Genomic DNA, 17,615 nt, shown 5'->3' on the forward strand with positions numbered 1-17,615 from the left:
ATTATGTTTTCAGTGTAGAAGTATTGGAAAAAATAAAATAAAGACGTTATGAGTAGATATTTTATTACACTTAAAAGTTACAGAAATCTGGCTTGTGGGAACATGTCTTCCTTTTCCCTCTCGTGATTCAAATGGCGAAAACCCCATAAACCCTAACATCTGGCGCTACTAAGTGATCGTCATGTTTTCTTGCGGAACGAAGAAGAGCAATGCTCGCGTTCGGAGAGAGCAAGGTCGCGGTTCGGCGGTGGCAGATTCTCCGGTGACTCCTGCACGAGCCTCTTTCAACGACAGCGCCGTTCCAAATCGCCCTAGCTCCGGCACTCCTGCTCCTTGGGCTCCTCGTTTATCTGTCCTTGCTAGGTACTCGTTCGTTCGCTTCTTTGCCGAAATCTGCCTCGAAAATCGCGTTCTGCTTCTGACTCTTTTTCGTTTTCCTTGCGTAGGGTTCCTCAGGTCAACCGAAGTGGAAAAGGAGACGACGCTGATCCTACCAAACCTGTTTTCGTCGGCGAGTTTCCGCAAGTGGTTCGAGATGAGCAGAATATTTTGCTGCACAAGCGAATGCCTGGTGAGAACAATTTGACTTGTCTCTTTATCGCGTTAGTTGGCACGTGTGTTAATTCCTTCAGATTTGAAGTAAATTTAGTTTGATGTGTTTGAAATTATGGTGTAACGCAATGTAGCCAATGATCGCGCGTGTGGTGGGATTGACAAGTGCACATCACTCGCCTGGATTATTTGCGGGAACAGGGTCTACCTATGGAGTTATCTGTCCCCGGCATCCTCCGTGAAATGTGTGATCCTTGAAATTCCTCTGAATGATGGTGACGTTAGCATAAATGACGCTGGTAGTTGGTTGCTTCGTGTTGTTAATTGTGATGTCGCGTTTATGGGAAGGAATGAGGTTGCCAAACAGTGCACCTCTGCTGCTGTAGTTTTGTGTAATTGTCAAACTCGGGCTGTTTTTTATTGGCCAGACATTTATTCTCAGCCGCTTGCTCCGGTAACTAGTATAGCATCTGCCAGTGAGCTGCGGGCTGTTTTTACTTCTGATGGGAAAGCTTCCTTCAACAGGCAGCGGCGACAAAGTAAACTAGCAAGTGGTTTGAGTGGATTGTTCACGTTTAACTCAATGATTGCTTCTAGCGTTCCCAATCGTAAGTTTGCATGTGTTGCCCTTGCGTGTAGCTCAAGTGGTGAGCTCTGGCAGTTTCAATGCACTCCTACTGGCATTGACCGAAGGAAAGTGTTTGAAAATATTATGCATTTCCAACCTCAACGGGGTGAATCAGTTCAAACTGTGAGCAATGTGGGGTACCCAAGGTCTCTGACTTGGGGTTGCCCGCATTATTCTATTCAGGAGACAAATAGGCAGTTCTTGATATTGACGGACCATGAGATACAGTGTTTCAAAGTAGAGTTTGATTGTGATATACCTGTTTCTAAGCTTTGGTCTCAGGAAATTGTTGGAACTGATGCTGAGGTTGGTATTAAGAAGGATCTGGCTGGTCAAAAGAGAATATGGCCTCTTGATATGCAAGTAGATGATCATGGTAAAGTCATTACTATTCTTGTTGCAACCTTCTGCAATGACCGAATTAGCAGTTCAAGCTACATGCAGTATTCTCTCCTGACCATGCAATATAAATCAGTGCTGGGTTTAGAGACAACAAATGACAAGGTTTTGGAGAAAAAATCCCCTATTGAGGTGATAATGCCAAAAGCTAGAGTTGAAGATGAGGATTTCTTGTTTTCCATGAGGCTTCGGATAGGGGGCAATCCTCCAGGCTCTGCAGTCATAATATCTGGGGATGGAACAGCAACTGTCTCCCATTATTATAGAAACTCTACACGACTCTATCAGTTTGATTTACCCTATGATGCTGGTAAAGTGCTAGATGCTTCAATCCTTCCTTCTGCAGATGATTATGAAGAAGGTGCATGGGTTGTATTGACAGAGAAAGCAGGAATATGGGCAATACCAGAGAAAGCTGTCATTCTTGGAGGGGTGGAACCACCTGAGAGAAGCTTATCTCGGAAAGGCAGCTCTAATGAAAGATCTGCACAAGAAGAGATAAGAAATCTTACATTTGCAGCTAATGTTGCTCCCAGAAGGGCTAGCTCTGAAGCATGGAGTGCTGGGGATAAACAGAGGACGGTTTTGAGTGGGATTGGACGACGAAATGCTCTAGATGAAGAATCAGAAGCTTTGTTGAATAATCTTTTCAATGAATTTTTATCATCTGGTCAAATTGATAGGTCTCTTGAAAAGCTAGAAACTTCTGGTTCATTTGAAAGGGATGGCGAAACCAATGTTTTTGTACGGATGAGCAAATCAATTGTAGACACCCTAGCTAAACACTGGACAACTACCAGAGGTGCAGAGATTTTAGCCATGGCTGTTGTTTCCACCCAACTCTTAGAAAAGCAGCAGAAACATGAAAAGTTTCTTCACTTTCTTGCCTTGTCCAAATGCCACGAAGAGCTGTGTTCTAAGCAGAGTATGAATTCTGCAGTCTATTCACCAAAAGTTCATTTACTGTTATTTGATCCTCAAACATTTAGTTGTTACATGATGTGGATATCTGACTCCGTATATGCTTAATTTATCTGCCAACCTGCTTTATAAAGTAAAATTAATGAGCTGCCTCCTTCGAACTATTTGTTACAGATTGTGCTGATGGTAAAATAGTTAGACTTTTAAGGATGACTTTATGCCAAGTATATCATAAGTAATGCCACAGAGTGTTTTTTCACTAATAGTTTTTTGACTTTTATAAATTGCATGAAATGCATATGAATATAATCTCAAGTATCATCTAATGCTCCTTTGACTCTGCGTCGTGTTTGAAAAAAATGAAAGGCATGAGGTTTATGCTGTGACTAAATGCTTAGTTTCCTTATTTCTTAACCTCACATGTGAGTTTTAAAAAAAGAGTAAGCTTATCCTAAAATAGATTCGGTTGTTGACTAGATGCCTTTTGTAATTTAGATTTTAGGTATGCACATGGATTCTTAATTCTTGTTGTTTGACTTCGTAGGGTGGGATCGTATGTGAAGACACATTATTTATGATTTTGTTAATTTATGAATCTGCCAATCTTTTTAATTGATGTATAGATTAAGGCAGTGAATAAATAATTATAGGTTTAGGTAAAATGCAAGATAAGAGCAGCACATTGACAACAAGTGGATATAACATGACTATATGATGCTTTTTTGGTTGCCAGGACATGCCTTGCAAATTATTTTAGAGCATGGTGAAAAGTTATCTGCAATGATTCAGCTGAGGGAGCTACAAAATCTGATCAGCCAAAATCGATCAACTAATGTTGACTCCTCAAATTCTAGTTTGGACATTCAGATGTCAGGTGCCCTTTGGGACATGATACAGTTAGTTGGTGAGCGAGCTCGTCGAAACACTGTCCTTTTGATGGATAGAGATAATGCAGAAGTTTTCTACAGTAAGGTTTCAGATCTTGAAGATCTCTTCTACTGCTTAGATAAAGAGTTAGAATATGTAATAAGACCGGAACACCTGTTAATGATCCAGATCCAGAGGGCATGTGAACTCTCTACTGCATGTGTTACCGTAATTAGGACATGCTTCAACTATAAGAATGAGCACAGATTATGGTATCCTCCACCTGAGGGTTTAACTCCTTGGTATTGTCAACCTATTGTACGGACTGGGATTTGGAGTGTTGCTTCTGTCCTGCTGCACTTGTTAAGTGAAACATCTGGACTTGATAAAACCTCAAAATTGGACTTGTATAATAATTTGGAAGCACTAACTGAAGTTCTGCTTGAGGCATATTCTGGAGCTGTTACAGCAAAGAGTGAGCGTGGAGAAGAACGCCAAGGTCTGTTAAATGAATACTGGGAGAGACGAGACACCCTTCTTGAATCTCTATATCAAAAAGTTAAAGAATTTGAAGAGGCTCACAAGGTTATTATTTTATTTTGTTTACGTTATCCTTGCAATCCTGGTGTGGAATTGATATATGTTGTTCAATTGGTCTAATGTACAGGATTCGTTTGAAGTAGCTGGAGAGCAGAATGACGAGACCATAATGAAGCTTACTTCACATCTACTATCAATTGCTAAACGACATGGATGTTACAAAGTTATGTGGACAATTTGTTGTGATGTGAATGATTCGGAATTACTGAGAAATATTATGGTATGACTGATTTTATTCATTGTTGTCATGTTGGACACCCATGTTACTTTTGTTCCCTCTTTTCTAGGTGTTTGCAAATTCAGTGATTGTTTTCTTAGCATATCAACCCAAATATTATGTTACTAATTTATTCTGTTACTAATTGGGGCTTAGGATTTGAAAAGACCCTGGGAAGAAATATTTGCACTTCTAAAACTATTGTCTAAAAGGAAGCAACGATACGGTATTATCCTGATCTAGAGCTAGAGTCAGAACACAAAATGCCTCTTAAAATAATAAAGGTCTATTAATTAAGAATCAACCGCAGACCTCACAGTTCCACCAAATTTTTACAGCTCCTGTACTCCTTCATTCTATTTAAACCTTTATATATTATATGAACGAGCTCCAAAGGAAAGACGATGCAAACAAATGTTAACCAGGCATCCGGAAATTTCTTTTATCAATATGGAAATTTCTTTTATGACATTCTTCTCCAATGTTCAAGCACATTGTAACATTTGATGTTTACAAAAAAAATGGCCTTATTTTGGACGCAACGCCTGAAATGAGTTACTAGTAGTAACTAAGTCGTTTTCAGTTACATTCCTGACAACCCCCAATGTCAAATAAAACTTTGGCCTTTCACGAAAAGTTGGTTACTGGAAAATGATAATTTAGGATATCCATTTCTTCAGAAATGTATTCTTGCTTATGTCTCGACGGTTTGTGTGCAGCATGAAAGCCTGAGACCAGATGGGGGATTTAGTTACTATGTCTTTAAGAAACTCCATGAAAGCAGACAATTTTCTCAACTTTTAAGGCTAGGGGAAGAATTTCCCGAAGAGCTATCCATTTTCCTGAGGGAGTATCAAGATCTTCTATGGCTTCATGATTTGTTCCTTCATCAATTTTCCTCTGCTTCAGAATCACTTCACACATTGGCGCTCACACAAAACATGCATTCTAATTCAGTCGCTGAAGAGAAAGGAGAACAGGAGTGTCCGAAGATGAAACTAAAATTGACTGACAGAAAAAATCTTTTATATCTATCTAAGATTGCTGCCTTTGCAGGTATAGTGCTGTGTGTTTTTCAACTGTTATGGAGATTACTTCCTTTCTCTTCATCTATTTAATATTTCTTTAGATCTCTTCCTTCAAATTCTGATAGTAACATGTGAGATTTGGATTTTGTTTTTCTTTCCAGAAAACTGGAATTAAATTTATGATTGCACTCAACTTTTAATGTTCTGTTACTATAAAGGCTGCAGCCTTTTTTCACTTTTATTTATTTTTGGGAATTGGTGATTATCTAGATGTTAGAAAACTTTAATTTGCATTAGAATATATTAAAAGTATCCTTGTTGCCTTGAATTTTTTTTAGCTCTTTTTCTTCTGTGAGTTGTCATTCCAGTTCCTCTGTCTTATCCTCTCTATTTAAAGACTGGCTTTGTTTCATCCTATCTTGCCGTGGATTAGCTCCATTTTCATCCTGTCTTTCCATATATTGGCTCAATCCAGATGCAATTTAACCCATCTAGATGTGCAATATGGTCTTTGATCTCTCTTATAATTTTTGCTCTGTGTAATGTGGAGTTTGGTATCTCTTTATTTGATGTCTTCAATTTCAGATACGATTTGGCCCTGCTGAAAGTGTAGGCTGGTCGTTTCCATTTTTTTTCTATCTCCTATATCGCTTTCAGTTTAGCCCTTGCTGATGTGTGGTCTGATCTGCCCATGATCCTATCTCAGATGAGTAGTTTTGTGATCTCTGATAACGTGAATTTCGTTTTTGTTCTCATGCTATTATGTCTAGTTGTAGTAAGCTAAATGGAAAATATCTAATATCATATTGGTTGTATCGTATAGATTTGTACTAATAATACTTTAGTACCTCGGATTAGTTTCCTTATTTACTTATTTAATCAGGATGAAGGGTCACTTACAAGTATACTAGGGACCAGTGCCTTGTACAGTATCATATTAAATCATGTTGACTACTCATACGTTAATCCCCATAATTTCAACATTTTGCTTCTACTACAAATATGTTCCTGTACTAACATCTTGAGTGTTTAAAATCATGACCAATGCCACTTAATGTAGAAAAAGTTGTTGTGTTGTTTGTTCATTGATTGTGCCCATGATATGCGTGACAAAGCTTTATATCTTGTTCAAATTTAGTTGTGTCTAAAATCATTGGATAAGATTTGGTATTAGGAAGTGAACTTTAAACCTAATGTTATTGACGTGCAAGGTGATGTTTGTATTTACTTATATATTGTAAATTGACTTTATTTTAATCGACGTAAAATCTCTAGCACACCTTCTCCGGCCAAGGATTGAACCTCTAGTGTGCGATTAGATATTTGTGGGTAATATAATAGCAACCCTATAACAGGTGATGCGATAGTCCCGATAAAACTCATTAGAATAGACTCTGATACCATATTAATAAGTAGGTTTAGGCCCAATTTAATCTCAAAATTGATTTTTATAAGTTGAGGTTGCACCTTATGTGTATATTATGATTTAATCTGTGTACTGTTTCCATATTTAGTAAGTTAAATATCTACTCTTTTTTGGATGAATTGATATTAATAAATTGCATTTGCTATAAATAAATCCTTTTCTTTGGTACAGCTGGCAAGGATGCTGGTACTCAAGTCAAGGTCGACCGCATTGAGGCTGATTTGAAGATTCTAAAATTACAGGTAAGTTTGAGCGACTTCTGCATATAGTCTTGTGTAACTGTTTTATTTGCCCTTCAGATATTATATTAGTGAGTTAATATTTACTTTGTTTCTGGAGAACTTGGTTTGCGCTGGTAAATAAGCCTTGTTGCACTTTTTTAAAACTCCTCTTTATCCTTCTTTTTGTGCTTTACCTGTAGGAGGAAGTAATGAAGCGTTCTCATTCCATTGAGGATACGCAACTAGTTCAAGATGAGCCGCTTCATCCTCTAGACTTGATTAACTTGTGTCTGGAAAGTGAAGATCAAGAGTTAACTCTGTGGGCCTTTGACGTTTTTGCATGGACTAGTTCCTCGTTTCGGAAGATAAACAAAAGCCTTTTGGAGGATTGTTGGAAAAAAGCTGCTAGTCAGGATGATTGGAGTAAATTCCACGATTCATACAGAGCTGAAGGATGGAGTGACCAGGAAATTCTGCAAAACTTGAAAAATACCATACTTTTCCAGGCTTCAAGTAGGTGTTATGGACCTCGAAGTGAAACATTTGAAGAAGGGTTTGACCAAGTATTGCCCTTGAGGCAAGAAAACATGGAAGGCGGTTCAGTTGAAACAATATTAATGCAGCACAAGGATTTTGCAGATGCTGGCAAACTTATGCTAATGGCAATAATGCTTGGTAGCGAACATGGTGGTGACATGAGAATGGAAGAAGGGCCTTCCCCAATGGATTAGCGTGACTAGAGATCATTCCTAACAAGTTGGTGTAGGTTTTGTGCACAAGCATGACATCTGGAATATGCATTTGTTGTTGTGATCGTTCCTCTTCCATGCACTGCATTCCCAGCATTACCCTGCATGAGAAATTGGTGAATGGTAATGCCGTAATCACAACAAATACGCCAATATCGAAAGTGAAATGCTTCTTGCATACGGTTTTTGCATACTACCCCTGAAACATAATTGTTTGGTAAATGAAAAATTGTGATTTTTTTCTATATTCAAAACAAAAAGAGCAGTGTAAGAATGGGGCAATTAAAATGCCTTGCAAATAACATTGTTGATATTGAAATCGAAATTAACTGGATCATATCATTGCAGGTACATCAAATGAAAAAAAGATGGTGTTTTTATCACTGGTGAAAGGATATTAACTGAAAATGAAAACAAGTGCTTAAAAATGTGCCCAGTGACTCAAACTGTCATCCAATCTAAATATTTGAATATTGACAAATCTTTTCATTCTTGGACATCGGTGAGATGTCCTAGATTTGTTTCTCATAATGCGTTTCATAAATTTCTATAGAAACATATTTCTTATCACTGATTTACCAACCTTGAAACTGAAATTTGAGAATAGAAAAACTTGATACAAATAAAGGGAAAATAGAACATAGAAAGTCTGTAACTATGTTTTGTTGTGCCTATGGGTTTGGATTTTTAATGCCATTGTTTAAGAGTAATTAAGGATGATGAAAATTATTGACTTTATGTTATTAAAATACATATGAAGCAAATAACGCAATTGCTTCTTTCACCTCATCAAATTTCTTCTCCCACCCACAACAAAATCTTCGGAAAATGTTTTTCGTAAAACGAGATGTTTGACGTCAAAAATCGTTTATTGTGTTTCAGAAAATAAGTTTCGAAAAAGCTGAGTGCAGGAAGTAAATGCCGGCTAATAAATGTGGTCTGCTGTGGAAAATTATGTTCATCCGTCCGGAACACGACATTAACTTCATTTTAGAATATTTTTTATATTTTTGTTTTCTTAAAAATAATAAATAGTTTTATATTAAGAAAAATGAAAAAAAATGAAAAAATTAATATAGAAGTATTTTCATGTGATTTATTTATTTACTCTATTTTCACTACTTTTCTTTATTATTATTTTCATCCTAAAATACTCTTTTTTGTTTCTTCCAATTTTTTTATTAAAAAAGTATAAAAAATTAACCACCTTTATTAATTCACTGCATGTATTTCCATGTGCTAGGTGTGTCTCTTGGTTAGTGAATTACTCTAGAGGTTGAAGGTATTACCCAGTACAAAATTTGAGGTAAAATTATAAGCAAATATGACATTTAAGATCGTATTATTTAAAAAAAAAAAATGTTTGACGTCAAAGTTCCTTAAGATAATCAATATAATTTATCAAATTCAACCATCAACTATATGAGATATCATTTTCTAAATTATTGTTTGGTGAGTGTGTATGGTTTTGTTTTTAAAGATACTTTCAAGAATTGAGAAAATAATGTTTATAAATTACTTTTAACTTCTAAATAATATAACATTTTTGAGTGTACAAAGTTAAATACTTCGTTTCTGCAAAGGAAATAAATGTTTTTATTTTAAAGGCCACCGATAGTTAAATTTATAAATAAAATATTATAATAAATTTTAGATATAACTTTCAATCATGTGTATAAATTGAAAAGACAATAAATAAGCAATATGAATTATTTTTAATTATATTAAAAATATACATATTAATACTTTACAAAAAATATTGTATTTCATTAACTTACTTACACTTGATGTATAAGATAAAACATTAGTAAGTACTAATGAAGCTTGTATATACGATAGAAAGAAAAGTATTATAACCAGAGCTGAAAAATCATGTTGTTAAGTTTGGTATTAAAGTATGATTTAAATATTCATTCAAAATAATCAATAACCATAGTTTTTCAATTAGTTGTATAACAACATCAATACTTTTATACTTTATATTTTAATCTATACTAATGATATTTTGTTCACACATTTATTTTCTCATTGCACCTAAGTTTTATCTATATTTTGTTAGATTATTTTAAGAATAACATTTTAAGTTTAAAATTTAAAAATAAATTTAACAAACTATGTATTATTTACACATTTTAAGTTGCAACCTTATCCATTTTCAATCATTAATCATCAACTCATAATACACAAGAAGGATCTTCCTAATCCCAAAGCAAGATGATTCTGCAACGAACACAGAAAGTAATGATTTATGAATAACACAATGCACTTTAAGATATACGCGGAAAGGAAAAATAAACATTTCGATGAGGAAGAGTCAAAGATAGAAAAATGAAGAATTATATACTCCATTCCAATTTTCTTAAAATATAAAAAAAAATACAGTGTCAATAATATATCATTGTTTTCAAAAAATATACGCAATAAAAAAAATATTAATAGAAAAGAGTCTGAAATCATTTTTTTTCAGAAGTGCTTTTCAATCTACCTTCTTAATTTGGATTAAGAACAAAGGTTAACATGTTTTTTAATATTTTTTATCGATTAATATTTATTATAAAATGTGTATATATTACTTTATGTCTAATAAATTATTATAACTTTTATTTGCAAATTTTATTTTATTTTTAATGAATTTCACCAGTAATTTATAACTTTCTTGTACATTTTAAACAATAAATAAGCATTAGAAATATAAGTAACCTTTATTTAATATAAAATGAGAAATGAGAATAGTCCAAAAAAACGCGTACAACCATTCTTATTTTAATCACAATAAATGTTCTAACATGCTTGAATAAATGAACTCAAAAATGAAGTAAGATAATTAAAGATAAGAAGACAACCGTTTTTATAATAATTAAAGATAAATGTTCTCTCAATATTATTTTAATTATAATAATGAGAGAATATTTGTCACTTCATAATTTATCTTACAATGACATGTGAAAACTGACTCACTTACAAAATGACTTTTTTGAAAAAAAAATATATTAATAAAATACCAAAATCACTGTTTTTTTTTTCTCTCTCTGCAGTTTAAAGCATCAATTTAGTACATCAAATTCATGTCTCATAACTTTATAAATCATCAGGTTATCAATAACTTCATATAAGAAATAATCTTTTTTAATCTAATTATGGACTTATAATTATGCATTACATTGATGGCATATAAAAAATATGAAAAAGTATAAATAGAAAAAATTTATATATTACAATCATTTAAATGTTTTACTGTATGAGTTAATTAAAAATGAGCTTCTGCATAATTTTAGAAAAAATGATTATGGACATTATGCTCAGTTCGACATTGAAATACTTTGTTTGGATTTGAAGAATTGAAAAAAAGAAAAAGAAACTGAAAAGTAAGTCAATGAAAACTGAAATTAGTTAGATTGAAGAAAGTAAGTAGATTTGAATGCAGAACGAGATAAAAGTTTTTAATAGTTAGAATTGACGTGACTCAAAAAGAATGTGTAACAATTATCAAAATTATATTTTATAATAAAAATATATTAAAATAAAATAATTTTATTTTATGTATTATTTTTTTAATTGTTTCTTTATTTTAATTTTAGTTATATATTATCAAAATCTTATTTTATTTTATAGTTATTCATTTCATTATAATATAATAAAGTATTTTTTTTATTTTAATATCTATTATAAAATATAATTATTAACCGAATATGACTATATTGAAAAAATAGTTATTCAATTATAAATTTGTAATAATTGATTATTTACTTTTACTAAAGCATTGTTTGGAACGCGTCCTTCTCATTTCTCACTACACGTATGGTGTTTTTCATTTATCAGAAACGCAAAACGTAAAATGCAAAACGCGTAGATTAAACTGCATTATAATTTCATTTTTTTTTAAATAATTAAGCTTAAAAAGTTGCGTGTATCACATCCAATTTGATCTTATAAATTGAATCATATTCAGTTAATCTTTCAATTGCATTTCTAGAAGTATCTAGAAATTTACAGAAAAAAAATGAATAGTAGTTGATTTTTGATTTTCCTTCCTCAAGAAAAACACTACATTTGTTTTTGTGAGTATCAAGAATGTCTGGAAAAAATAAGTTGTTCTTATTTTTCTTCTTGCTGCTAAAATGAGGAATAAATTAAACTATTAGTTAATTCCTTAACATATATATATAGGATAGAAGCGAAAAAATACTATAATAATCAGAGTTAAAAAATAATGTGTGTTAACTTTGGTATTGAAATATAATTTGAAATATTCTTTCAAAATAATAAAACAATTTTTCAGTTAATTATATTATAACTATCACTGTTGCAAATATGTTTTATCTATGCTTTGTTAGAAGAACATTTTCTGTTTAAAATTTAAAAATAATAAATTATATATTTAAATTAAAAATAAAACACAGGTGATACAGGTTACAATCCTATCCATTGACAATCATTAATCATCAACTTCCTAATGGCAAAGCAAAGATGATTTTGAAACAAACAGAAAATAATTGATTAATGAATGACTAAAGTATATTTAAGAGATACACTGAATAAAAAAAAGAAACAATTTAATGATAAACAGTGTGATAAATAGAGAGATAGAAAAATGTATACTCCATTCTAATTTTCTTAAAAATATAAGAAAAATTATAATGTGAATATATTATTGTTCTAAAAAGCATGCACGATACCAAATAACTAAAGGAATTGAATTTCAATCTACCTTGTTACAAACACGTCTTTTAATATTTTTTTATTGATTAATATTTTATACTTCATTTTAAGCAATAAAAAAAGTGCTAAAAATATATGTACCATCTATTCACAATAAATTAAATTTATGCTGAGAAATGAGAATAGTAGTCCAAAGCGCGTTTTGCATGAAGTTATTTGTTAGAATGTTTGAATAAAGGAATGAATGACCTCAAAACTGACGCAAGACAAGAAAACAAGAAAACATAGTCTAGCCTGTCTTCTAATTTAGCTAATACATATACTCTGTGCGAAATTCTTAATAATGAGAATCCTTGTTACTTTATAGTTTATCTTACAATGACACATGTGAAAGTTCACTCACTTACAAAATTATCGTACACACTTAAATTGTATTTAAATTTACCAATCTATAACTATTAATTACTTTTTTTTGAAAAACAAAATTGAGAAAAATACTGAAACCAATGTTTTTTTTTCTACCCAGTTTAAAATATCAATGTCGTTAATCAAATTCAAGCGCCTCATAATTTGTATAAACTATTGCCTTATCAATATCTTTATATAAAAAATAAATTTTATGAACCTAATTATGGACTTATAATTATTCATTACATTGATGGCATATAAATAATATGATAAAATATAAATAAATAAATTATATATTACAATTATGACAGTTCTAATCACTTAGATTTTGGTTATTTGAGTGAATTTTGAGATAAATAAGAGTGTATTTAGAAATAAAATTTGTAAAAATTAATAAAAGATTTGATTGATACAGCATATTAAAAGAAATTACTTTCAAATTCATTTTTATTTATCTGAAAATCCACATAAAACAAAATTATCTTCAAATGGTCTCAGTTCTTTCCATCTCTATCTCCAAATTCATTCCTGAATTAAAGTAAATAAAGTTAACAAAGTGTTAAATTGGTTATGGTACTAATTAATTAAAGATGAGCTTCCAAATAATTTTGAAAAAAAGTATAGATATTTATGGCCACAAAGAGTTTGGCACTAAAACGCTTTGTAAATGAAATCTATAAGACGCGTGAAAAAAAAAGACGGTAATCGTAAATTGCTTCAGAATTTCCAAGCCGGCTATGTTTGCTAAATGATTTTAAAATTAAAAAAATGCGTCCAAAAATTACTTGCATCTGCCTATAAAATCCCCCTCCCTTCCTCGTGTAAATTATCATATCATCACTCTCACTTGATTCAAGCAATTGAGTTTCACTTTCCAATTGCATCTTTTGAAGTGTCTCTGACACATGCTCTGTCTCAAGGTCTCATGACTCATCTAGTTATGAGATTCCACAGAAGAAAGAGAGAGAGATGAAGAGTGGTTGATTGGAGAGTGCAAGAGAATTGAGGTTGGACATACTGTCAAAATATTGTTTTTTTGCCTTCTTGCTAAACACCAAACACCGCGTTTTTTTGTGAGGATTAAGTGTGTCTGAAAAGTTCCACTTTTGGATTTATTTTCCCAGAAAAGGTTGTCCAATCATTGTTCTTGTTCTTGTTTTTCATCTTTCTGCCAAAACAAGGAATTAACTAAACTGTCAGAGACATGTCCCAAGAAAGTATGTCCTCAGCTGGTGGTGATGGTGGTGCCAGCATTGAACTTGGCGCAGCCTTACTTGGTTCTACTACCCTCACCAAGGGGAAGTACAACAGGATATGGCGTAGGAGTTTATACATAGGGATCCTCATCTCCGTGAAGAAGCCATCAACTTCCAGTTGTAACCATGTCACAGTTGATATAGAAGAGTGCATTAGCAGTGATACTGATGGAATTGTGAAGGGCCAGGGCTTGAATTCTCTTCCTGGGCTTGGTGGTCAACGTCAACACACACAGGTAGCAATTCATCCATATATTTGGTCGTTTTGATGGTGTTTGGTAGATTCCCTGTGGTTTACACTCACCGAACTAGACTTTATAAATTTTTGGTTTATTGAAGTGTTCAGGATGAATCTACTAACTTTTGTTCCTGTGTGGGTTGAGAGAGATGTGTTTTGTTGATGGGATTTTGTCTTTATGAACAGGATCACGGTGCTGTTGATGAGGGGAACCCCACTGTACCGTACACAGTTTTAGGAATTGACTTTTTTAAGTCTTTATTGAATAGCTACAAATGCTACCGCTGCACAATCTTGGTGCTGTTGGTTGCAGCTGGGTTGTCATTCACCATAGACTTCAAGCAGGAGGGACCTAAACATGGTTGGCATGATGGTGTTGGTATATTGTTTGCTCTTGTCCTGCTGGTTCTGGGAAAACCAGTTGCAAACTTTTTCTGTGAGAGGAAAAAGTTGAAATTGAAGGAGAGAAAGCAGGAGTTGGAATTCAGAGTGAAACGAGGTGAAGAGTCCGTAGTGGTTCCCGTTCCCGTATCTGATATTGTGGTGGGAGACACAGTTTTCCTGTGGCCAGGCGATGAGGTTCCAGCAGATGGTGAGCTCCAAAGTGATGGCATCCTTTTTGTGGTTGAGCTTGAAAATATAGAAAGCAAACAGAGGGGGCAGAATTCGTTTCTTAAATCTGGTTCAAAGGTGATCGGGGGCCAGGGAAGGATGTTGGTAAAATCAGTTACAACCAAAACCAATTTGGCTAAGACAGGTACCTGTAATTCTGAAAGGAGGGGTTTGTTGGAAAGACAAATTGAGAAGCCAATTTCTTACATTGACATGGTTGCACTTTCTATCTCTGTACTGGTTGCATTTGTGGTGTTAATTCGCCTAATTTGTGGAAAAGATGGGAGCAATGCAGACTTGCCAGAAATGAAAGGGAAGGTCTCAATTGGCCTGTTTATGAAAGTCCTTGAGAGAACTTTTCTAAGACCCCAAGGAAGGGTTTCCATTTTAACAGGTCTTGTCACTGTTGCAATACTTTGCGTTCAGCACGGAATGCCATTTGTGGTTACCATTTCTCTTAAGTACCAGATTGAAAAGGAAGTACGAAACCAAGATGTAGTTCTTAATGATTTGTCCGCTTGTACGACAATGGGGTTGGTAACTGTGATCTGTATTGATGTATCAGGGGAACTCATATCTAAACCAATGGAAGTTAGAAGAATATGGATGGGAGAGAAAGATATCAGCATGGTCGAGGGATCTGAAACAGAAAAACCAGTGCTTGACATGCTTAAACTAGGGGTTGGTTTATCAGTCCTAGCACCTGAGATTTATCTTTCCCCTGTGTTCAATTCACTTGTTTGTTGGGCAGAAACAACATGGGAAATGACCATGAGATCTTTCACAGAAGAAAAATTTGACATTCTTAAGCACAGCAAATTGAATTCTGGCAAAGAAGGCAGTGGAGTTTTGGTGAGAAAAATTGGGGATAGTGAAGTTCTGCACTTGCACTGGAGTGGAGCAGCATCCGCAATATTGGAGATGTGTTCGAGATACCATGACAGTAAAGGGAATTGCCACGCCATGGAAAATCAGAAAATCAAATTCGGGCAGGTGATTAAAGAGATGGAGGATAGTGGTCTTACGTCAATTGCTTTTGCTTATAAGCAAACAGATGGAGAAGAACTTGGGCAAGAAGAACTGATCTTGTCTGGACTGATAGGCCTGAAAGAAACTAGTCAAGAATCCATAAAATCAGCTTTGGAAAATTTCAGAAATGCTGCAAATGTACAGATCAAACTGGTCTCAGAGGATGGCATCGAGAAACTGGAAGGCATTGCTCGTGAACTAGGACTAGAACATGATGTTGTGCTAGAAGGTAAACAACTTCAAGATTTGAATGAGGAAGCTAGATTGGTCGAAGTGGATCGAGCCCATGTAATGGCAAGATTCCTTCCTGAGGACAAACTTCTCATGATACAGTGCTTGCAAGAGAAAGGCAAGGTGGTTGCATTCATTGGGACAAGGTTGAGAACTAGTCTTACTTCAGTTCTAAAAGTAGCTGACGTGGGGATAGTGCTGGATTCTTTAAGCACAAGAGTGGATAGAGATAGTTGTGACATATCTATCAAATGCTTCAGTGCATTGAAACCCGTTGTGATAGCTGGCAGAAGTAAATACCACAATATTCAGAAGTTCATTCAACTTCAGCTGACATGTACCATATCAGGATTAGTCATAACCTTCATCACAGCCTGTACTGGAGATTCTCCGCTTGCACCGTTCCAGTTGATTTGGGTGAATGTTTTTGTGTGCATTCTGGGTGGCCTAATGATGGTAATGAAGTTAACCAACGAGGAACAACTTGCTAAACAACCATCTGATCACAGGAACCAAAATATAATAGCTAAGGAAATCTGGAAAAGCATTGCTATTCAGGTACTATATCAGACTTCTGTATCAATGATACTTGAGTTTGGGGGACACGTTACTGACCGGGAGAAAAAAGTTAGAGAAACCATGATCTTTAACACCTTCTTATTGTGCCAGATAGTCAATCTGCTCAACACCATGAAGTTGTTGAGAAAGGAAGTTCTTGTTCAGAGCTTCTATTTCTTGGGGGCCTTGGTTATCTGTTTTCTCATGCAAGTGGTGGCGATTGAGTATGCTAAAGGCCTGTCAGATTGCATGCACCTGAATGCTACGAGATGGGGTATCTGTGTCATGATTGGTGCTCTTGCATGGGTTTTTGAGTGGAGCATGAAGAATATTCTTCCAGTTATTCTGAATCCCAGCACCAATTATTCTTCCGAATTCAATACTTCACCTTCTTTCTTTCTTTCTCCATCTTTTCCATTTCTGATGCTACTTTTGCTCCCCATAGGACTGATTTTTAGTCAAATGGGAATGAACATGACACTTCGTTAGAGGCAGGGATATAAACTTTACACGCCCACCGACTTTAGTCTGTGTATAATACTGTTGTTGCATATGTATGTCATCATTTTGTACTCATCATAGAGTTATCATGTAGATAAAGCTTCGTTAATTCATCATGTCTTTCCCACTGTAAATCAATGTGAATTAAAGCAATTATAGATTTATTCATTGTAGTTTCATTAGAACTTCTTGTTTCTGTGTACATGTGTCCATATTGTCTCCACTGGTGCATCGCTTACCAAGTTTGCCTTGAAAAAGGTAAAATAACGTAGAAACTGAGTGAAGCACAAAGTATTTTTCTTCTTTTACAAACCCTTTCAAAACTCTGTTGCATACGTTGAAAAATACGAAAATTATTATGATATATAAGTTTAGGGCAAGAGAGAATAAAGATAAACTAAAGTACTGTATAACTATAGTGAATGTTGAAACTATATATCATCAAGAAAAAATCTCAACAATCCCCCTAATGTAGCGTAGGGTAGACTGAGTGTCAATCCAAGAAAATCAGTATT

The 17,615-nt window shown here is 34.1% G+C and overlaps 2 protein-coding genes across 2 annotated transcripts; both read left to right on the plus strand.

The window, feature by feature from the left end:
* The first annotated feature begins 68 nt into the window (after positions 1-68).
* On the plus strand, positions 69-7,945 carry LOC124836497 (Nucleoporin, Nup133/Nup155-like protein). The gene is made up of 8 exons (XM_088096605.1): positions 69-363; positions 447-571; positions 687-2,504; positions 3,234-3,952; positions 4,035-4,187; positions 4,904-5,240; positions 6,810-6,880; positions 7,060-7,945. The coding sequence occupies exons 1-8, from the start codon at positions 182-184 to the stop codon at positions 7,588-7,590; spliced, it is 3,936 nt and encodes a 1,311-aa protein (XP_087952731.1). The 5' UTR covers positions 69-181; the 3' UTR covers positions 7,591-7,945.
* A 5,485-nt stretch (positions 7,946-13,430) lies between these two features.
* Positions 13,431-17,279, plus strand: LOC124836485 (calcium-transporting ATPase 12, plasma membrane-type-like). The gene is made up of 2 exons (XM_047311649.2): positions 13,431-14,167; positions 14,356-17,279. The coding sequence occupies exons 1-2, from the start codon at positions 13,880-13,882 to the stop codon at positions 17,086-17,088; spliced, it is 3,021 nt and encodes a 1,006-aa protein (XP_047167605.2). The 5' UTR covers positions 13,431-13,879; the 3' UTR covers positions 17,089-17,279.
* Positions 17,280-17,615: the final 336 nt, after the last annotated feature.

Source organism: Vigna umbellata, chromosome 1 (assembly GCF_029865625.1).
Source record: "Vigna umbellata cultivar VRB3 chromosome 1, Vumbellata_1.0, whole genome shotgun sequence".
NCBI classification, from domain to species: domain Eukaryota; kingdom Viridiplantae; phylum Streptophyta; class Magnoliopsida; order Fabales; family Fabaceae; genus Vigna; species Vigna umbellata.

Excerpts from the sequence above, each read along its gene's own strand:
- LOC124836497 (XM_088096605.1), top strand. The coding sequence starts at position 182 with ATGTTTTCTTGCGGAACGAAGAAGAGCAATGCTCGCGTTCGGAGAGAG. Across the intron at positions 3,953-4,034 it reads AATTTGAAGAGGCTCACAAG|GATTCGTTTGAAGTAGCTGG; the intron begins GTTATTATTTTA and ends TCTAATGTACAG. Across the intron at positions 6,881-7,059 it reads TGAAGATTCTAAAATTACAG|GAGGAAGTAATGAAGCGTTC; the intron begins GTAAGTTTGAGC and ends CTTTACCTGTAG.
- LOC124836485 (XM_047311649.2), top strand. The coding sequence starts at position 13,880 with ATGTCCCAAGAAAGTATGTCCTCAGCTGGTGGTGATGGTGGTGCCAGC. Across the intron at positions 14,168-14,355 it reads GTCAACGTCAACACACACAG|GATCACGGTGCTGTTGATGA; the intron begins GTAGCAATTCAT and ends CTTTATGAACAG.